Here is a 17,008-nt window from a genome sequence, read left to right on the forward strand (position 1 = left end):
GCTGGTAATGGAATACTGCCTGGGGTCAGCATCAGATATAATTGAAGTTCACAAGCGACCGCTTAAAGAAGAAGAAATATCAGCTATCTGCGAGGGTGTGCTACGTGGCCTTCATTACTTGCATTCTCTGGGGCGCATCCACCGTGATGTCAAAGCTGGAAATATCCTCCTTACAGAAAATGGAACAGTTAAACTGGGTACAATGCACAATTGTTTTTTTTATACTACTGTACTTCATATGGATTTTAAAATAAATATGTGAGCACACTAATTGTATTCTGCACTAACTAAACTAAAATGACATATCAATGGTTGGCAATGAAAACATTGTAATTTCAGTTACCAGTAACTCTGTTACCAAAGATAGATTTGAAAGTGCCTGGATTTCTGTAATTTGCCAATAACTAGGCTTTTACTGTATAGTTACACACATAGCAACTTAATCTGTAACTCTTAATATTATTTTTTAAGAAACCATTTTTGCTTCTCCTGTGAAATTTAACAAAATGGAATTACAAGGTTTTCATTGCCTACCATCGAGATATTTAGTACTTTCATATAACTGGATAGAGCCAAAGAAAGATGAAAGCAACTTTTGTTTATGTCAGAAGACTAAGACAGATGCAACAGTCATATTACACTTGTTAGTTCATGAAATCTTATAATTATTTTATCTTGCAAAAGAAAAAACTTATGGAGAAAAGCAGACCATACAGTAATTATGTACGAAAGTCAATCATGGCCTTGGATGAGGAAAGACAATATAAGACAGGATGCATTGCTCTTTCATCCTGTTCTTTGGGCTCTCTCCATCAGTGGTCCTGAATGCCTCCTCATTTAATTCCTCAGTAGCCTCATTTCTGCGAACTCTTCCCTCTTTGTGGTCCAAATGAATTAATCTCTGATGCACACACAAGAGAAAGTGGAGGGGGGGGGGGGAGGTGGTTTGTATTCTTAATTTTATCAATTCCTTCAGTAAGAAGCAGATGTTGCAAACATAAATATTCAGTTACATTAATGCAACACTTAAAAAGAAATGCTTAAAGTAATGTGAGACACCAAATAAAATTTTACAAATCCATGGCTGTTTGTATGCTGCTATATTGATACAAAGCCTAATGAAAGGCAGAAAGAGTATTACAAACAGTGCAGATGAGGATTTCGAGAATAGAAGGGTACACAGGAGTAAACAGAAAAAGAAATATAGAAATAAAGACAGAAATACCAAGTAGAAGAGATTGGGTGCAGGACTACAGAACAAAATGGTTGCTGACATTTCATTCCCCTCCCTGCTCTTCTCCCAAAAAGAGTGAGGGGGAAATGACTATTTCTAAGACTCCTTATGAGCCCTAATTTCTCTTTATCTTGTCATCTAATAAACTGCATTATTTAAAATGATATGGCGTGTGACAAGTTGAGACAAACTATGATCAGAACACCACATCAGCAGCAGTGCATTATGTACAAGTGTGAGTCAAATGAAAACCTTAAGTTTGTAATGACAAATCGAAATTTCGTCCTGTTATCCTGTAAGTTAGTAAGTGTGCTACAAACAGCGTGCAGAATGGCCTGTAGGTAGCAGCATAGTGCAGATGCACACATTGCATCACAGTATCAGTATAAAGATGGCCGCCGCACTTGCGACTTGCACCAGGGGAGAACAGCATTCTGTTGTTCGGTTTTTGAGTAGTGAAGGTGTGAAACCTATTGAAATTCATCAACAAATGAAGGTTCAGTACAGTGATGCAAGTTTGTCACAGCAGCAAGTCTACGAATGGAGTAGGAAGTTCGCAAATGGTAAGAGTTCAGTGGAAGATGCCCCTCATCCAGGTCAGGCACAAGAAGTTGTGACACCACAGAACATTGCAGCAGTTGAAGCAATAGTGAAGGAAAACCACTGTGTGACGCTGAAAGACATTGCAGCATGTTTACAGATTAGTTATGGGTCAGCACACCACATTGTGCATGATGAGCTCCAGTTTCACAAAGTGTCTGTAAGATGGGTGCCACAGCAGCTGACTCCTAGAATAAGAGAAAGATGTGTTGATGCTTGTGAAGAACTTCTTCGGCACTTGGAACGAGAAGGTGATGGCTTCCTTGCAAGAATCGTTACTGGGAACGAAACCTGGATTCACTTCCATTTACCGGAAACGAAGAGAGCGAGCAAGGAATGGTGTGATTCCTCATCACCAAAACCAAAGAAGTTACGAACAGAACCATCGGCAGGGAAGGTTATGCTGACTTTCTTTTGAGACGAAAAAGGCATCATTTTGGAGCATTACATGCATAGAAGGACCACTGTCACCAGTGCATCATACACAATCTCCTAAAAAATCATCTGTGGCCTGCAATGAAATCAAAGTGACGTGGATTTCTGTCAGCAGGTGTCCTTTCGCAACATGTCAGCGCAAGGCCCCGCACTGCCTGTACAACAGTTGCAACAATCGCAGACCTACATTTTGAGTGTCCTCCTGATCCACCATACTCACCAGACCTTTCCCCAAGTGATTTCCATATGTTTGGACCACTCAGAGACGCAATGGGAGGAAAGAAGTTCCGTTCTGATGAAGAGGTACACCACACTGTGCACAAGTGGTTGTGCAGACTACCAAAAGAATTTTTTTCTAAAGGAATTTATGCACTTTGTAAGTGCTGGAGTACTTGCATTGAGCGTGGGGGACGTAATGTTGGAAAGTGATACAGCAGCATTGTACCACTTCTGCACAGTAAATAATATTTTAAAATATATTTAAGGTTTTGATTTGACTCACCCTCATACTTAAAAAGGTTTCAAGCACAAGGAATATTCTTGGAAACCTCCAAATCTTTTGACAGGGTATACTATGATGTGATGTGCAGTCTCATTAAAAACTGTGCTGGATGCTGTCACTTGGACAACTCGTGCAATTACTAGAAATATACACAACAGTGTACAAAAATTATTTATGGTAAAAGGTGAAGTACTAGAGGAAATAGTCCAGAACAATAAATATAAGTTTTGGTGTCTTATTAGGGTGCCATTTTAAACCCATTCCTGTTCATATATTCTGAAAATGATTTTTCAAGTGCTCTGATTACTACATTTGCCAATGTCACTTCTGGTGTCTATTGGCAGATGGCCAAGCCTTAGTGAAGCGGCTTAATTTGCTTTATTGAAAAGGCAGGAGTTCACTTTGAGAGAGATAACTGTAGACTTAACATAGAAAAAATAAATACAATTCTCTTTAAACCAAGCAATCAAGGAGGACAAAAATTGTGTTAACAATCTGTTAAAGACCTGTTTGGGATGTAGGATTTTGGGTTTATGTATACACAACAGGCTTTCATGGAAGCAGCTAGTTACTCATGTCTGCAATTTATATATTAAGGAAATTATCTCCATGATTAATTCAGAAACTTTAAAGACTGGGGATTTTTGGTCAATATATCTTTTCCTGCCATATGTTTTAGTACTGCAGAGTGGGATATGACACACTAATATGAAAACGTTTTTCTTACTGCAGAAGAGAGCCTTGAGGCATAAAACAATTTTTGTATGGTAATAGAACATTAAAATTGACAACAATAAGTTTTATGTTACAGGAACTGTTTTTTTTTATAATTTGCTAGCAGCTGCTCCTGATGTTGATGGGAGACACTGTTAAAAGGCAACTTGAGCAGTGGTTTATATTTAAACTTCTATATATATCTTGGCACTGCCCTAGCAAGATATTTAGTTGTTAATTTCAATTAAAACAACTGTTGCACTATGGAATGTGTCCTACTACTTAACTATTCAATAGTGTAAAAAAAAATCCATACGCACAAATAATGCTAAGGTTGCACATTGCCCACATAGGTAAAATTACATGTTAAGAGAGTGTGTATGTTGGGGGGGCGGGGGGATGATAAATATAGAAAGGCTATCCAAATCCGTATTTAGCTGCAATGCAAGAATATGATATTTGGTATAATCAATTTTTTCCCCAAACAACTTCATAGCAAAGGAAATGTGAATCAAAAAAGTAGATTTCAGATTTCTTATGTGGGAACAAAAACATTTGCAAATAAATCTTCAGAAGTGTGGCTTGGTTTTATTTGTATAAAAGTATTCTTGTTTTAATTGCACAATGTGCTATACCATAGCAATATACTATAGTATCCAGCTCAGTAGTTGCTGCTCCCTTCTCTACTCTTTTCGTGTGCACTTACACTATCAACTTGCATCACTCGTCTCTCTTTACATAGTCACCTTTTCCGCCCTCACCATATCTTCTATTCCATGGCTATAAGCCAACACCAAAACTCCATTTAAATCAACTATGCTACAATACGCTGTGTCTTTTTCTCTTCATAGTTTGTTGCTGCACATTAATCTTTCAAGATATTATAGAGTGTGACATATCCACTTTCAGTGCATCCCAAACAGGTAACTTTGTGATACTAATGATTTGTCAGGATGATGATATACTTGTATTTAGGTCTTACTGCTATTATTTTGTGTTTTTGATGTTATGTGCCTGACTGATTAATGAAAGTTTTATGTCTGAATCATTAGCATTCGGCAGGGGTCTGGAGGAAAACATTTACCTGATTAATTTATGATGGTCATGAACAGGCACATTTATTAGTACTTGTCAGTAATAAGTCTTTTGTACACAAATGAAGATGTCCTCTCCTAACAAAGTATTATGCTATATTGTGTTACCCTTTGTTTTATCATATTCTATGTTATTGTATGTTGTTATCTTCTCACACAGATTTTGACTCTCTCTCATGCTTCCAGCGGATTTTGGTTCAGCAAGCATCAAATGCCCTGCAAACAGCTTTGTGGGCACTCCATATTGGATGGCACCAGAGGTCATCCTTGCAATGGATGAAGGCCAATATGATGGAAAGGTTGATGTGTGGTCGTTAGGGATTACTTGTATAGAACTGGGTACGTACATAAAAAGCACATTATTAACATTAACAGAATTCTCTATCAGTGCTTGATAGATCATGAGAATATGATAAAAAAAGAATATACTTACTTGATGGTCTACAGCTATTAGTTATTTTATTTATGAACTAATTTTTAGCATCTTAGGAAATTGTCAAGTGACAAAGAATTATGCTACATCTATCACCGTTCACTGGGTGGCTGTATTTATATTGGCCATGAGGATCTAGATTGGCTGGCACACTCGCTGTGCGTAATAAAGCTCTCAAGTTTACTGCCCGCCAGGAAAGTTCTCATGCTCAGATTATTCTTAGTACCGAGAGCTGGCTGAGACCTGAAGTGGAAAGCTCTGAGATATTTAGCGAGTCATGGAATGTAATTTGGAAAGACAAATTAGAGGCCACAGGAGGGACTGTGTTCATTGCAGTACATAAAAATATTATGTCTATTGAAGTCGAAGTTGAGTGTGATAGTGAAGATATCTGGCCATGTACAACAGATGTAGATGAAACCAAGTGAATTGTTGGATTTTTACTAGCCACCCAACAGTTCTAGAGTCATTCAAAGAAAGTCTACGGTCAGTAGCGTATAAATACGCAGTTCATGCGATACTAGTTGGAGGCGATTTTAACCAGCTGAGTGAGTTGCGCCCTAAAACCAAAACAAAAAAAACCAGCTGAGTATAGCATGGGATGTCTATGGATTCATTGCGGGGGTACAGAAAGACAGTCATGCAAAATGCTTTTGAACATGCTTTCTGAAAACTGTCTTGAGCTGCTAGCTTGGAGCCCACATACAGTGGAAATATCTTAGAACTTGTAGCTACAAATAGACTGAACCTTATCGAAAATGTCAGTTGAAATGGGGATTAGTGATCATATCATTATAACGACTATTGTTACAGAAGTTAATAAGCCAGTCACGAAGGCTAGGAGAGTGTTTCTGCTAGATAGTGCAGACAAGCAGTTGTTGACATTTCACTTTGTAAGATGGATGTAGAAGAATTACGGGCAAAGTTTAAGCAGATTGTAAATTGTGGTCTGGAGAGTTATTTGCCTAGTAAGTGGATAAAGCATGATTAAGACCCACCATGATTCAATAATGAAATTCAGAAGATGCTAAGGAAGCAGAGGCTGCTGCATTTGTGGTTCAAAAGAGAACACACAAATAACAAGTAATGGTTAGTAGGGATTTGTGCGTTTCAAAAAAATCTGTGTATGCTGCATATAACAGCTACTACTGTCGCTCCTTAGCAAATGACCTGGAAGAGAACCTGAGAAAATTCTGGTCCTATGTAAAATTGCTAAGCGGGTCTAAGGCTTCGATTCATTCCCTAGTGGACCAGTCTGGTGTGGCAGTTGAAGATAGCAACACAAAGGCCAAAGTTCTGAATTTCACATTCAAGAAATTGTTCATACAGGAGAATCATACGAACATACTGTTGTTTGATCATTGGACGGACTCCACTATGGACAACATAGTAATGAGCATCCCTGGTGTAGAGAAACAACTGAAAGACTTGAAAGCAAATAAATTACCAGTACTTGGAGTACTCTTATGGCATTAGCCCCTTTTCTAGCCTGCATTTATCATGGCTCTCTAACCCAGCATGAAGCCCCAAGCTACTGGAAGACTCCAATATATGAGAAGGGTGGAAGAACAGACCCACAAAATTACAGACCAGTATCCCCAACTTCCATTTGCCGCTGAATCTTTGAACGTATTCTCACTTTCTTGAGACCGAGAAGCTTATGTTCACGAATCAGGATGGTTTTAGAAAGCATCGCTTGTGCAGAACTCAGCTTGCCCTATTCTCACGTGATGTGTACTGAGCTAGGTGGTGCAGTGGTTAACACTGGACTCCCATTCGGGATGATGACAGTTCAAACCCGGGTCTGGCCATTCAGACTTAGATTTTTTGTGATTTTCCTTAATTGTTTCAGGCAAATTCCAGGATGTTTCCTTTGAAAGGGTAAGACCAATTTCCATCCCCATCCTTGACACAGAGCTTGTGCTCAGTGTCTAATGATCTCGAAGTTGAGGTGGTGTTAAACCCAATCTTCCTTCCTTCCTTCACATGATGGGCTGCAAACTATGGATCAAGAGCAACAGATGCCATATTTCTAGATTCCTGGAAGGCATTTAACACAGTGCCCCATTGCAAGCTCTTAAAGAAGGTATGAGCATATGGAATAAGTGCACAAATATGCGAGTGGCTCGACAACTTCTTAAGCAATAGAACCCAGTAGTCGTTCATCAGAGACAAGGTATTGCCAGGAATGCCCTAGGGAAGTGTGATAGGATAGCTGTTGTTCTCTCTATGTATAAATGGTTTGGCAAACAGCAGTGGCACCAATCTGCAGGTGTTTGCTGACGGTTCTGTGGTGTAAGGTGTCGAAGTTGATTGATTTTAGGAAAATACATGATGACTTGGACAAAATTTCTTGTTGGTATGATGAATGGCAGCTAGCTGTAAATATGGAAAAATGTAAGTAGAAAGATCAAACGTGTAATGTTCAGATACGGTATAACTACTGTCCTGCTTGATACAGTCAAGTCATTTAAATAGCTGGGTGTAATGTTGCAAAGCAATATGAAATGGAATGAGCGTGTGGGAACTGTGGTAGGCAAGGCAAATGATTGACTTTGGTTTATTGGGAGAATTTTAGGAAAGAGTGCTGCACCCTTAAAGGGACTCTATATAGGATGCTAGTGCGACCTATTCTTGAGTACTGCTAGAGTTTTTGGGTTCTGTACCAGATCGAATTGAAGAAAGACGTCGAAGCAATTCAGTGGCATGTTGCTAGATTTGTTACTGGTAGGTTCAAACAACATAAGTGTGACAAAGAGGCTTCAGAAACTCAATAGCGATGCCTGGAGGGAAGACTATGTTCTTTTCAAGAAACACTATTGAGAAGCTGAGTGCCAAACTATTCTTCTGTCGCCAACATATATTGCATGTAAGGACCACGAAGATAAGATACAAGAAATTAGTGCTTATACAGAAGCACATAGACAGTTGTTTTCCCTCAATCTGCTAGTGGAACAGGAAAGGAAATGATTAGTAGTGGTACACGGTACCCTCCACCGTACACCATATGGCAGTTTGCAGAATATCGATGTAGATGTAATTTAACAGGGACGAAAAAAGAAATTGTCATTTAAAAAATTGTTATATCAGTTGGGGAGGGAAGGAGGGGGGAGATAATAAATAAATAAATAAATAAATAAATAATAATAATAATAATGTTTATTTGTCCATGTTATCTTTACAGTTTTGGACACTGTCATTTTTTGTACAATTATATCAATATCATGTCATTCCAAGAATGAATATATACATCAAGTAGCACATTGTATATCATTCCATGCAATAATGTTATAAACACATTAGCACATTATATCACTCCATACATATAATGATTATATACATCAATTAGCCAATTATAACAATACCACCACTAATATACTGCAGCATGTAAAAGAATAAACTAACAGTACTGCAGCTCAGAATTCTTTTAATGAATATAAACATCTTTCTACCAACAAATTTGCAACTTGCTCTTGAAAAGATTGCCTTGGAGTTGCTTTATATTTTTTGACAACTTGGACTGTGATCTGTAGCTTTCTTGTTAGTCCGTATCCTATGATAGTCACTTTTGGCTTGAGTATTGTAATTATGGGTGTCACTGTTCTTTACACTATTTTCCTCGTTCTTTTTTACAAACATTATGGTCTTAAATACATACAATGAGTAAACAGTCAGTAATTTATAATTTTTGAAATAGTCCCTGCAGGACTGGCATATGCATATATTAGCAATTATCCTGACTGCTCTCTTTTGAAGCCTGAAAATGCAATCCATATAGACAGTTGGTGCCCCACCCCAGACCTCGATCCCATATCGCAGATGTGAGTGCATTAACCCATAATCCACTTGTTTAAAGACAAGGGGAGCTACTATATTTGCAAGACGTTTTAGTAAGTAAATATTACTAGAAACCTTTTTACAGGTGGAGCTGATATGCTCTTTCCAAGTCAGATGTTCATCAATCAATATGCCTAAAAACTTATGTTTGTCAGGTGTTTCAACTGTAGAAAGTGATTATGAGTATTATTAAAATGTAGCAAGAACTTTATTACTACAGTCTTGTCCTTATTCAGTGTAAGCTTATTCATTGTTAGATATTCTGTGATCATTTCAAAGTTCTCTTTGTTGCTTTGGAATGCTTCCCACTCTGTACAGCCCCAGCTAATAAAAGATGTATCATCAGCATAGTTCTGTAGTTTGGAGTTTTGTGGCTGTGTTATATCATTAATATATACTATAAACAAGAATGGTCCAAGTATACTTCCTTGGGGAACTCCACAATTGAGAGTTCTGTATGCTGACTTTACTGTTTGGATCTTACTTTCATGTTTATGATTTAGTTTTTTGCACTGTCTTCTATCATGGACATAAGAACTTAGTAATTTTAGAGCTACTCCTCTTATCCCGTAATTTTCTAATTTATTTTGTTATAGTTATAGCAATGCAATAAGTCCGAATATCCAAGATAATTTACACTACCAATATAGTGTAAAGAGTCTATGTTTACATCTGCTGTTATTATTACCTATTTTTTGTTTGTTGATAGTTTATTCAGAAGTTGTTCTAGCTGGCAAAAGAACACTTCTACATCACTATTTGGTGATCTATACAGGCCTACAATTATTAGGCTGTTTTTGCCTACCTTCATTTTTACAGCTGCTACTTCAAAGGCTAGTTCCATTGCAAGATTGTCAACCCAGACAATTTTTTCACATTGTATGTAATTTCTAACAAAAATGCCAACACCCTCACCCTTGTGTATCTTTCTGTAGTACGCACTCACAATTTTATAATTGTTTAACTTAAAACTACGAGCCTCTTCAGACTTGCATCCAAGTTCATTCACAATATATATGTGTGGTTCACATTCTCCTAGAATTTCGTCAATTTGCTCTATTTTGTTGGTAATGTACTGAACATTCTGAAACATTATTTTACCATTTTCATCTTTCTTGATGCAGTCAGTAAAGCTTTCGCCTTTGTGTATGCACACTGAAGGCCGATTTACACTAAAAAAGGAATGTCAGTTTCACTCAAAAGCAAACTATTTTTATATATGCGACTACTGAGTTCGATCTTTTCAGTGATCAATATGCTTACTTTTTCGCAAAGAAAACGCTTAACCTCATAGTTCAGAACGCAGTCCATGTTTAGTATGCATGCCCTTATCTGGTGTGCTTATGTCTAGAATTTTCGTAACTTGAACACAATAATTTAATCCTGGCATTTGTTTTTCTAATCTCTTTGTTTACACGTGAGTTGTACATTAAGTCGTGTCAGTGCAGGATGGTAGCAACAATAGTGTTTTTTGATTTGTTTCGTTCCAGAACTTCAGACGAACCTCCAATACACTAATCGGCTTCATTACAAGCCACATCATTTGAACTTGCAATACAGGCAACAAAGTCATTGTCATGCGACATTTTGCCATCTAAAGACGTGTTTATTACAATGTTATTTGTTTTCGCACCTGGCTTCACCACACTACTTACTTGGATATTTTGATTAACACTTTGTAAAATCTCAGCCAGCTTTCTTCCATGACTGTCAGCAAGCAAGAGTACATTGCACTTCATGGCGGAATTCAGGTGGGGTTGCCGCTACCTTCGCATTGTTTATTAAGTTTGTTAACAGGCTTTTTTCTATCTGATTGTACCCTTTCGCTGCTTTCACGATTTTTCATGCATATGGCACTACTTTTAGTCGCTGGCAGTTGTTTTCCGTTGCATTCGTCTTTCACCCACTGGTTTGTTTTCTTGGTCACACACTCTTTACATAGTTCGTCATCCTTATTGCAGTCATCACTACTATTCGACAGAACACTATACCTGTTTATATCTGTAATTATAATTTCATTTGCTGCGTTTGATGCCTGTCTATCGCTTCCTTTCCACTTCTCATAACTCAACAACATTTGTGGCTTAATTGTTTTATCATTTAGAATATGGCGCAACTTCTTCAGCTCACAGTTTTCATTAGTTATATGTGAAATCTCACATCTTAGAACATTTACAATTTTTTGTAAACTTTAAATGCATTCGTGTAGTTTTTCGATTTCACTTTTACAGTTTTCACTGGATTCCTTTTTTATGACAGAACAGTAACTTTTATTCACTCGTTCACTATGCATCACTACACTTGTCGCCATCTTGTATTCAGCACTGTATATTAATTACATAAATATCAGTTTATAAATAATGTAAATAGTTCCAGGCAATGTCCTCTTGTAGTGCAGGGAAAAAAGCTCTTAAGGTGGTATAACATTTACAACTGTATTCTGTTTATAGTTTACCTATTTTGAGAAAATGGAAGACAATGAGTATTGAGTATTCTTATTTAAGTAAATACTTTGGGAAGTAGTATAACAAATAAGGTAGCCAAAAGGGACAGTTAGAATTGGAAGGCAGTGGAGTAGAAAGCAAGAAAAGAAAAGGAGGGCGGTGGGGATAAAAGGATGCAGGAACTGGTTCATCACAGAGACTTACTGTCCGCTGTTTTATTCCTGTTAGAATCATAGTTGTTGCTTCACTTTGTTCTTTTCATCTTTTGTGCTTATTCTGTTCGTCTTAAAAAGAAACTTAAAATATGTAATGTAGAAGTTGTATTTTTTGGAAGCAGTTGTTTACTATGCAGTGAGTAATAATTATTGCACTTTAGCTTATGCAAATTATGTATATGGCACATGTGTAATATTTATGCATATACACATTTTAATGGATGTTACCAAAGGCTTTAACTATATTCTTATAGGGATCAGTTTTAACTATTCATGTTGGTGGTAATCCTTTGTCTTTTCAGCTGAACGCAAGCCCCCATACTTCAACATGAATGCAATGAGTGCCCTCTACCATATTGCTCAAAATGATACTCCCCAACTAAGTTCATCAGAATGGTCTGACGTGTTTCGTCATTTTGTGGATTCTTGCTTGCAAAAGAACCCAAGTGAAAGACCTAGTTCAGGCAAACTGCTTGGGGTATGTATGTACTGTTAATGATTGTAGAAGTATACTAAAAAAATTAGATGAAATGAAGCAAAATATAAAAGTGTATATATGTTCACAATTAATTTCTGGAAGCCAGTGTAGTACATGGGGGTTTTGTTTGTTTTTGTTGGCATTATAAAATAACTATTTTCATTAAATCAGATATAAGAATAGCTTTTGAAACCCAGGCTGTAGCGTGCTTACATATGTAATATGTACAAAAGGAGTACAGATGTCCTAGATTTTGAAATGAAATTCTTCGTGCAGCAAAAGAAGAGAGTTGTTTGGAAGTATCAGGTATTTTTCATAAATAATAAAAGAAGTTATATGCTGTTCTCACGAGTTTGTTTTTACATTACAGTTGTGCTGTTAATATTAAGAGTATATATCACAGTAAAATTAGCGCATTACAAGTGCATATGTTGTCAAATGAATACCTTTTCATGCCTTTGGTGGATGCCAAGTAGTTGGTGGTTGCTATGACAGATAGTAAGAGAATGAGACTCAAAAGTAATGTGTGAAAAAGTTCGTTTACTTTAATTATGTTGGTTTGCTATGACAAGTCCAAACCTGCAAACAGTACAGATCTGTCAGCCAGGCAAAGTATGTATATACAGAATAGTAGTAGAGGCTGAATGTCAAGGCACCATTATTAGACCGCGAGCTAGACTGGGCAGGTGCAATGTGTGGCTTCATTAAGTCTGCTGCAGCCATAGCACTAGCTGCGAAGGCTGATGTGGACCGGTCTCAGAGGCAGGTGGAGTTTGGTGGTGCAATCACATGTTTGATGCTAACTTTGGAACATAAATTGGCTTTACTTGCAGGAATCAATGGCAGATAGTACCACATTCTTCTTCCCCCCCCCCCCCCCCCCCACCCCCCACCCCCAGTTCCCCCCGTCGCCCACCACAAGCTCATACACCATTGTGGTGTACTGGTACAGCTGGAAATTACAGCAGCAGGAAGGCCTGGGTACAGGTGCCACTTAGGAGGCCAAAACCGTAACTTTGGCGAATGACGAGCTCTTGCCTTAGGCCTGACATTCGTCTTGCAAATGGTGAAGATCACCAGGGATGAGTCATTTCCCTCCATTGGTGGAGGTGCAGTGGTGACTTGAGGGTCTAGTCATCTGTCAGCAGTTGGTAGGAAAACAATCAAGTGTTTCATTGTCCTGGACATAAGTATGAAAGCTAGAATCATCTGACAGTTTATGAAAACGATAGATTGCTATTTATCCTATAATGAATATGTTGAGTTGCAGACAACAGGAACAACAGAAACACTGTTAAGGCTAGACTGACTTGCAGTGTGGCCTCAGTGTCCAGGGACAGCGGTCATATGTGTAAGAGTTGTGTTGCCTAATTCAGAAGACGACCTTGTGGCCAGAAGTTTGCTTTTTTAGCAATCTTTCTGTCATGCGTGTCTGTAACTCAACACCTCCACTGTAAGGTGAGCAGCAGTCTATCCTTTTGGTATTAACAGTCTATCCTTTTCGTAGTACTGTCATTATTCCATCCAGAATTTTTCAAGAATTGACTGAGGTGTTTAATGCCTAATCCGAGCTGACTGGTAGGCAAGAAAGCTTTGTGCATCACAATGCTTAGCTATTGGCTTGTAAGCAGTATCATACTGATGATTGGAGAGGAGCAGAGATCAGTATTGCAGTTTTTGCGCCTTGCATGAGGGACCGGCTTTGGAGGGCTGAACATGGGAGTTAGGGGCTTGTGTCTGTCACAGAGTGGAATTTCCTGTCCTAAAATATTGGTGATATTTGGTCATATACAATAGCAAGAGCTTCCTTCTCAGTGTGTGAATAGTTGTATTGTACTAAAAGTTGGGATATGAAGGCAGTTGGCCTGTCCAGTGATCGCACTCTGTGCAAGAGGTCATTGCCATTCTTGTAAGTGGCATTCCGTTGTGTTTGTATTGCTAACAATCTGTTTAGGGTCAATCCAAATGAAGTTGTCCAATAAAAATTAAGTTGGTTGCTTGACCATTTTTAAATATTTTAATTTTTTATATGTGATTATCCTATAATTGAAAAGTTCAAAACGGTTTAAAAAAAAACTTTCACCTTTACTGCATGGTGGCCATTTTTGTTTGTAAGCGCGCGATGATGTTTCAGTTTAGAGACGTTAGCAAAAGTACGAATATCTCTGCGCTGGGTTAAGTTACAACATTGCAATTGACATGATTGTTTTTAGAAAACTGTCATCTACAACATTGTCTATTACACAAAATACCCTAAATTCAAAAGTAACCAGTCAAAATGACCTCCAAAGTTTGGTATCCAAATTTTCAAAAATCCACTTTTTAGGCCCAAAAATAACAAACAAGGAGTGATTTATGAAAGAGTATTTTTTTTTTCTGTAGTTAGAGAAAGAACACTTACAAATGTTTCCTTGATTTTTTATGAATTTTTTAAATTTGTAATTTTTCAGGTTTTTGTAAAGTTTGGCGTTAGTTATCCCAGGTGGGACTGACTATAAAAATATGATTTTTGCACAGTTTTTACACCTATATGATAGCAACATACTGTAAAAATTTCAACACCGGTATCTGACTGTGAACAAAGATATGTAAGGTACTGAATTATATACAAAAAGTGGAAACGTCACTGAAATTAACATTTATATTATTTTGACATACCTAAAATAAATATATTCAATTAAAATCCTTCGAGATGCAACTGTTCCTAAACCTGGTGGTGAATGTTAAGAACACTTATTTCTTCAGACAGCTTCTGTGATACAGAATAAGACCTCCCAGTTGCTGTGGTAAGTTCATGCACCGAAAGTTTCCGTAAAACATTTTTCATTGCTATCCAAACTATGTCACTAGATTTCTTTAATGATGTTTTTGGGCCAGCAGGGTGGTAAAAATGCACAAAAACATCATTGTTTTCCAAACTTATTCTTTCAACCTCTGCAACCCACCACTGTCCATCATACACACATGCCACTATGTCATTCAACGTTACAGACAAAGGTGTAATTTTACTGACACAATGATCCTCATAAATTTCGGTTTCTGATGTTACATAGCATCGAACTAAGTTTTCTACAATGCCAAGGAATTTGTGGAAATGTCTTGTTCCTTTTATTGCTATACAGTTTTCAGGTCTGGTTTGAAGTGCTGTTTTCATATGCAGAACCACTTCTTTCTTGATCAGAAAATAGGTAATGCCTATAATATTATCCTTGCAAAAGACATACATGTCCTGTACTTCAAGAATTTGGTCTGTGGTTGGTCTTTGTAGGCGGGCCTTACTTCACATTTTGTTGTACCTCCTACTCCATTACATGAATTTTTACCATGGCAAGATGCAAAACAGTGCCATTCAGCTTCCAACACAAAGTATGCTTTGTAGTTGCACAGATTTGAAAAATTCTTTTTGTTCTTATACTGACTACCACTTCCATCTGAAAAGTATACAACATTTCAACCTTGGGAAAATTTTCTTTTATGTAATTTATTACATACTTTTGAAACAGTGTTGTGCTCCAAGTATTTGCTTAGAATGCAAATTGAAGAACTGCAAACTTCATCTTTCTCATTTTTAAAGTAGAGAATAAATGGATGCCTGGTCATTGACCCAGTGGTACCCTTGTATGGCACCCTGAATGACAAATGTAAAATTTTCTGCAAAATAAGCTAATACTATGCATTCAGTTTCATGAAGTTGTATTTTTTTGTCTTTCAAAAACTTACTTTGGATTTTAGAAACATAGTGATGACTTTTGAGTTTTTGTGAGTTATCAATTAAAGATTCCAAGTACTCTCTTCCTGAGATTTAACCACTGTTATCATTTCTGCCCTGGCATTTCATCATCATAGGCATGAAACAATTCAGTAACCAGGGTGGACAACTGGGAGATCTGGGAAAAACCCAAGATTTTTTTAGAATTCAGGGAATTTTTCATTGGTTTAGTTTTCAGTTAAATTTTTGTAACTTTGACTGGTAAGAACCAATACTCTAACAAAGAGTCCTACTGTATCTCACTATGAGCGTGACGTCACAACTGCTTTCTGTAGATTCGTTCGAGCAGTTGCTAGTGAGCGCATGCGCATGCACAGTTGAGTCATGTATGACTAGTATGTTCTCCCACTTCTGGCTACAGAAGTGTGGCAGTTAGCTGTGTAAGCAATAGCAGCAAGCAGCCAGATGCTTCCCGGAAAAAATTTTACTGGTGCGCCTAAGCTGTCAGATTCACACATGCGCAACAGGCCTGGATATAAGGTGCGGGGTGCAAACCAATGTATCTGCCCCAGCCAGCAATTTCTGGGTGGGGGGAGACAGTTTCAAATAGCGCCTACCATCCAGCGCACGTCAGTCTATCGATTATTCATATGATATCAATATAATGGAAGGAAACATTCCACGTGGGAAAAATTATATATAAAAACAAAGATGAGGTGACTTACCGAACAAAAGCGCTGGCAGGTCGATAGACACACAAAAAAAAAAAAAAAAAAAAAAAAAAAAACACAAACATACACACAAAATTCAAGCTTTCGCAACAACCTGTTGCCTCATCAGGAAAGAGGGAAGGAGAGGGGAAGACGAAAGGAAGTGGGTTTTAAAGGAGAGGGTAAGGAGTCATTCCAATCCCGGGAGCGGAAAGACTTACCTTAGGGGGAAAAAAGGACAGGTATACACTCGCACATATCCATCCACACATACAGACACAAGCAGACCTGCCAGCGCTTTTGTTCGGTAAGTCACCTCATCTTTGTTTTTATATATGATTATTCATATGATTTTGAAATGTTGAATAACAGGTAAGAAAGGTTACCTATTATCTTCTCGGTGTATCCAAGAAAATGGAATTTTGGCAGAAATTTTTTTGCCAGAACGCTACCTGGCAGGGGCCAGTTGTACAGTCCCCGGCTAGCAGCTGCTAAAGTTGTATTCTTGGAGTAATGCGGAAAATGCATTGTACGAACGTGTAATAACGCCTAACCGGATAATAAATGCCGGTTAACTAAAATGGTGACTGTGGCAGGGCTAGT

The 17,008-nt window shown here is 37.7% G+C and overlaps 1 protein-coding gene across 3 annotated transcripts in view; it reads left to right on the forward strand.

The window, feature by feature from the left end:
• Nucleotides 1–17,008, forward strand: part of LOC126418541 (serine/threonine-protein kinase Tao) — a 206,268-nt gene that overhangs the window by 33,415 nt on the left and 155,845 nt on the right. For all 3 annotated transcript variants that reach the window (XM_050085353.1, XM_050085354.1, XM_050085355.1), the window contains 3 exons: nucleotides 2–197; nucleotides 4,766–4,918; nucleotides 11,811–11,986. In XM_050085353.1, coding sequence (XP_049941310.1) covers nucleotides 2–197; nucleotides 4,766–4,918; nucleotides 11,811–11,986 — 525 coding nt within the window. The remainder of the gene's footprint in view (nucleotide 1; nucleotides 198–4,765; nucleotides 4,919–11,810; nucleotides 11,987–17,008) is intronic.

The sequence above is a fragment of the Schistocerca serialis genome, chromosome 9, assembly GCF_023864345.2.
Source record: "Schistocerca serialis cubense isolate TAMUIC-IGC-003099 chromosome 9, iqSchSeri2.2, whole genome shotgun sequence".
Lineage (NCBI taxonomy): Eukaryota > Metazoa > Arthropoda > Insecta > Orthoptera > Acrididae > Schistocerca > Schistocerca serialis.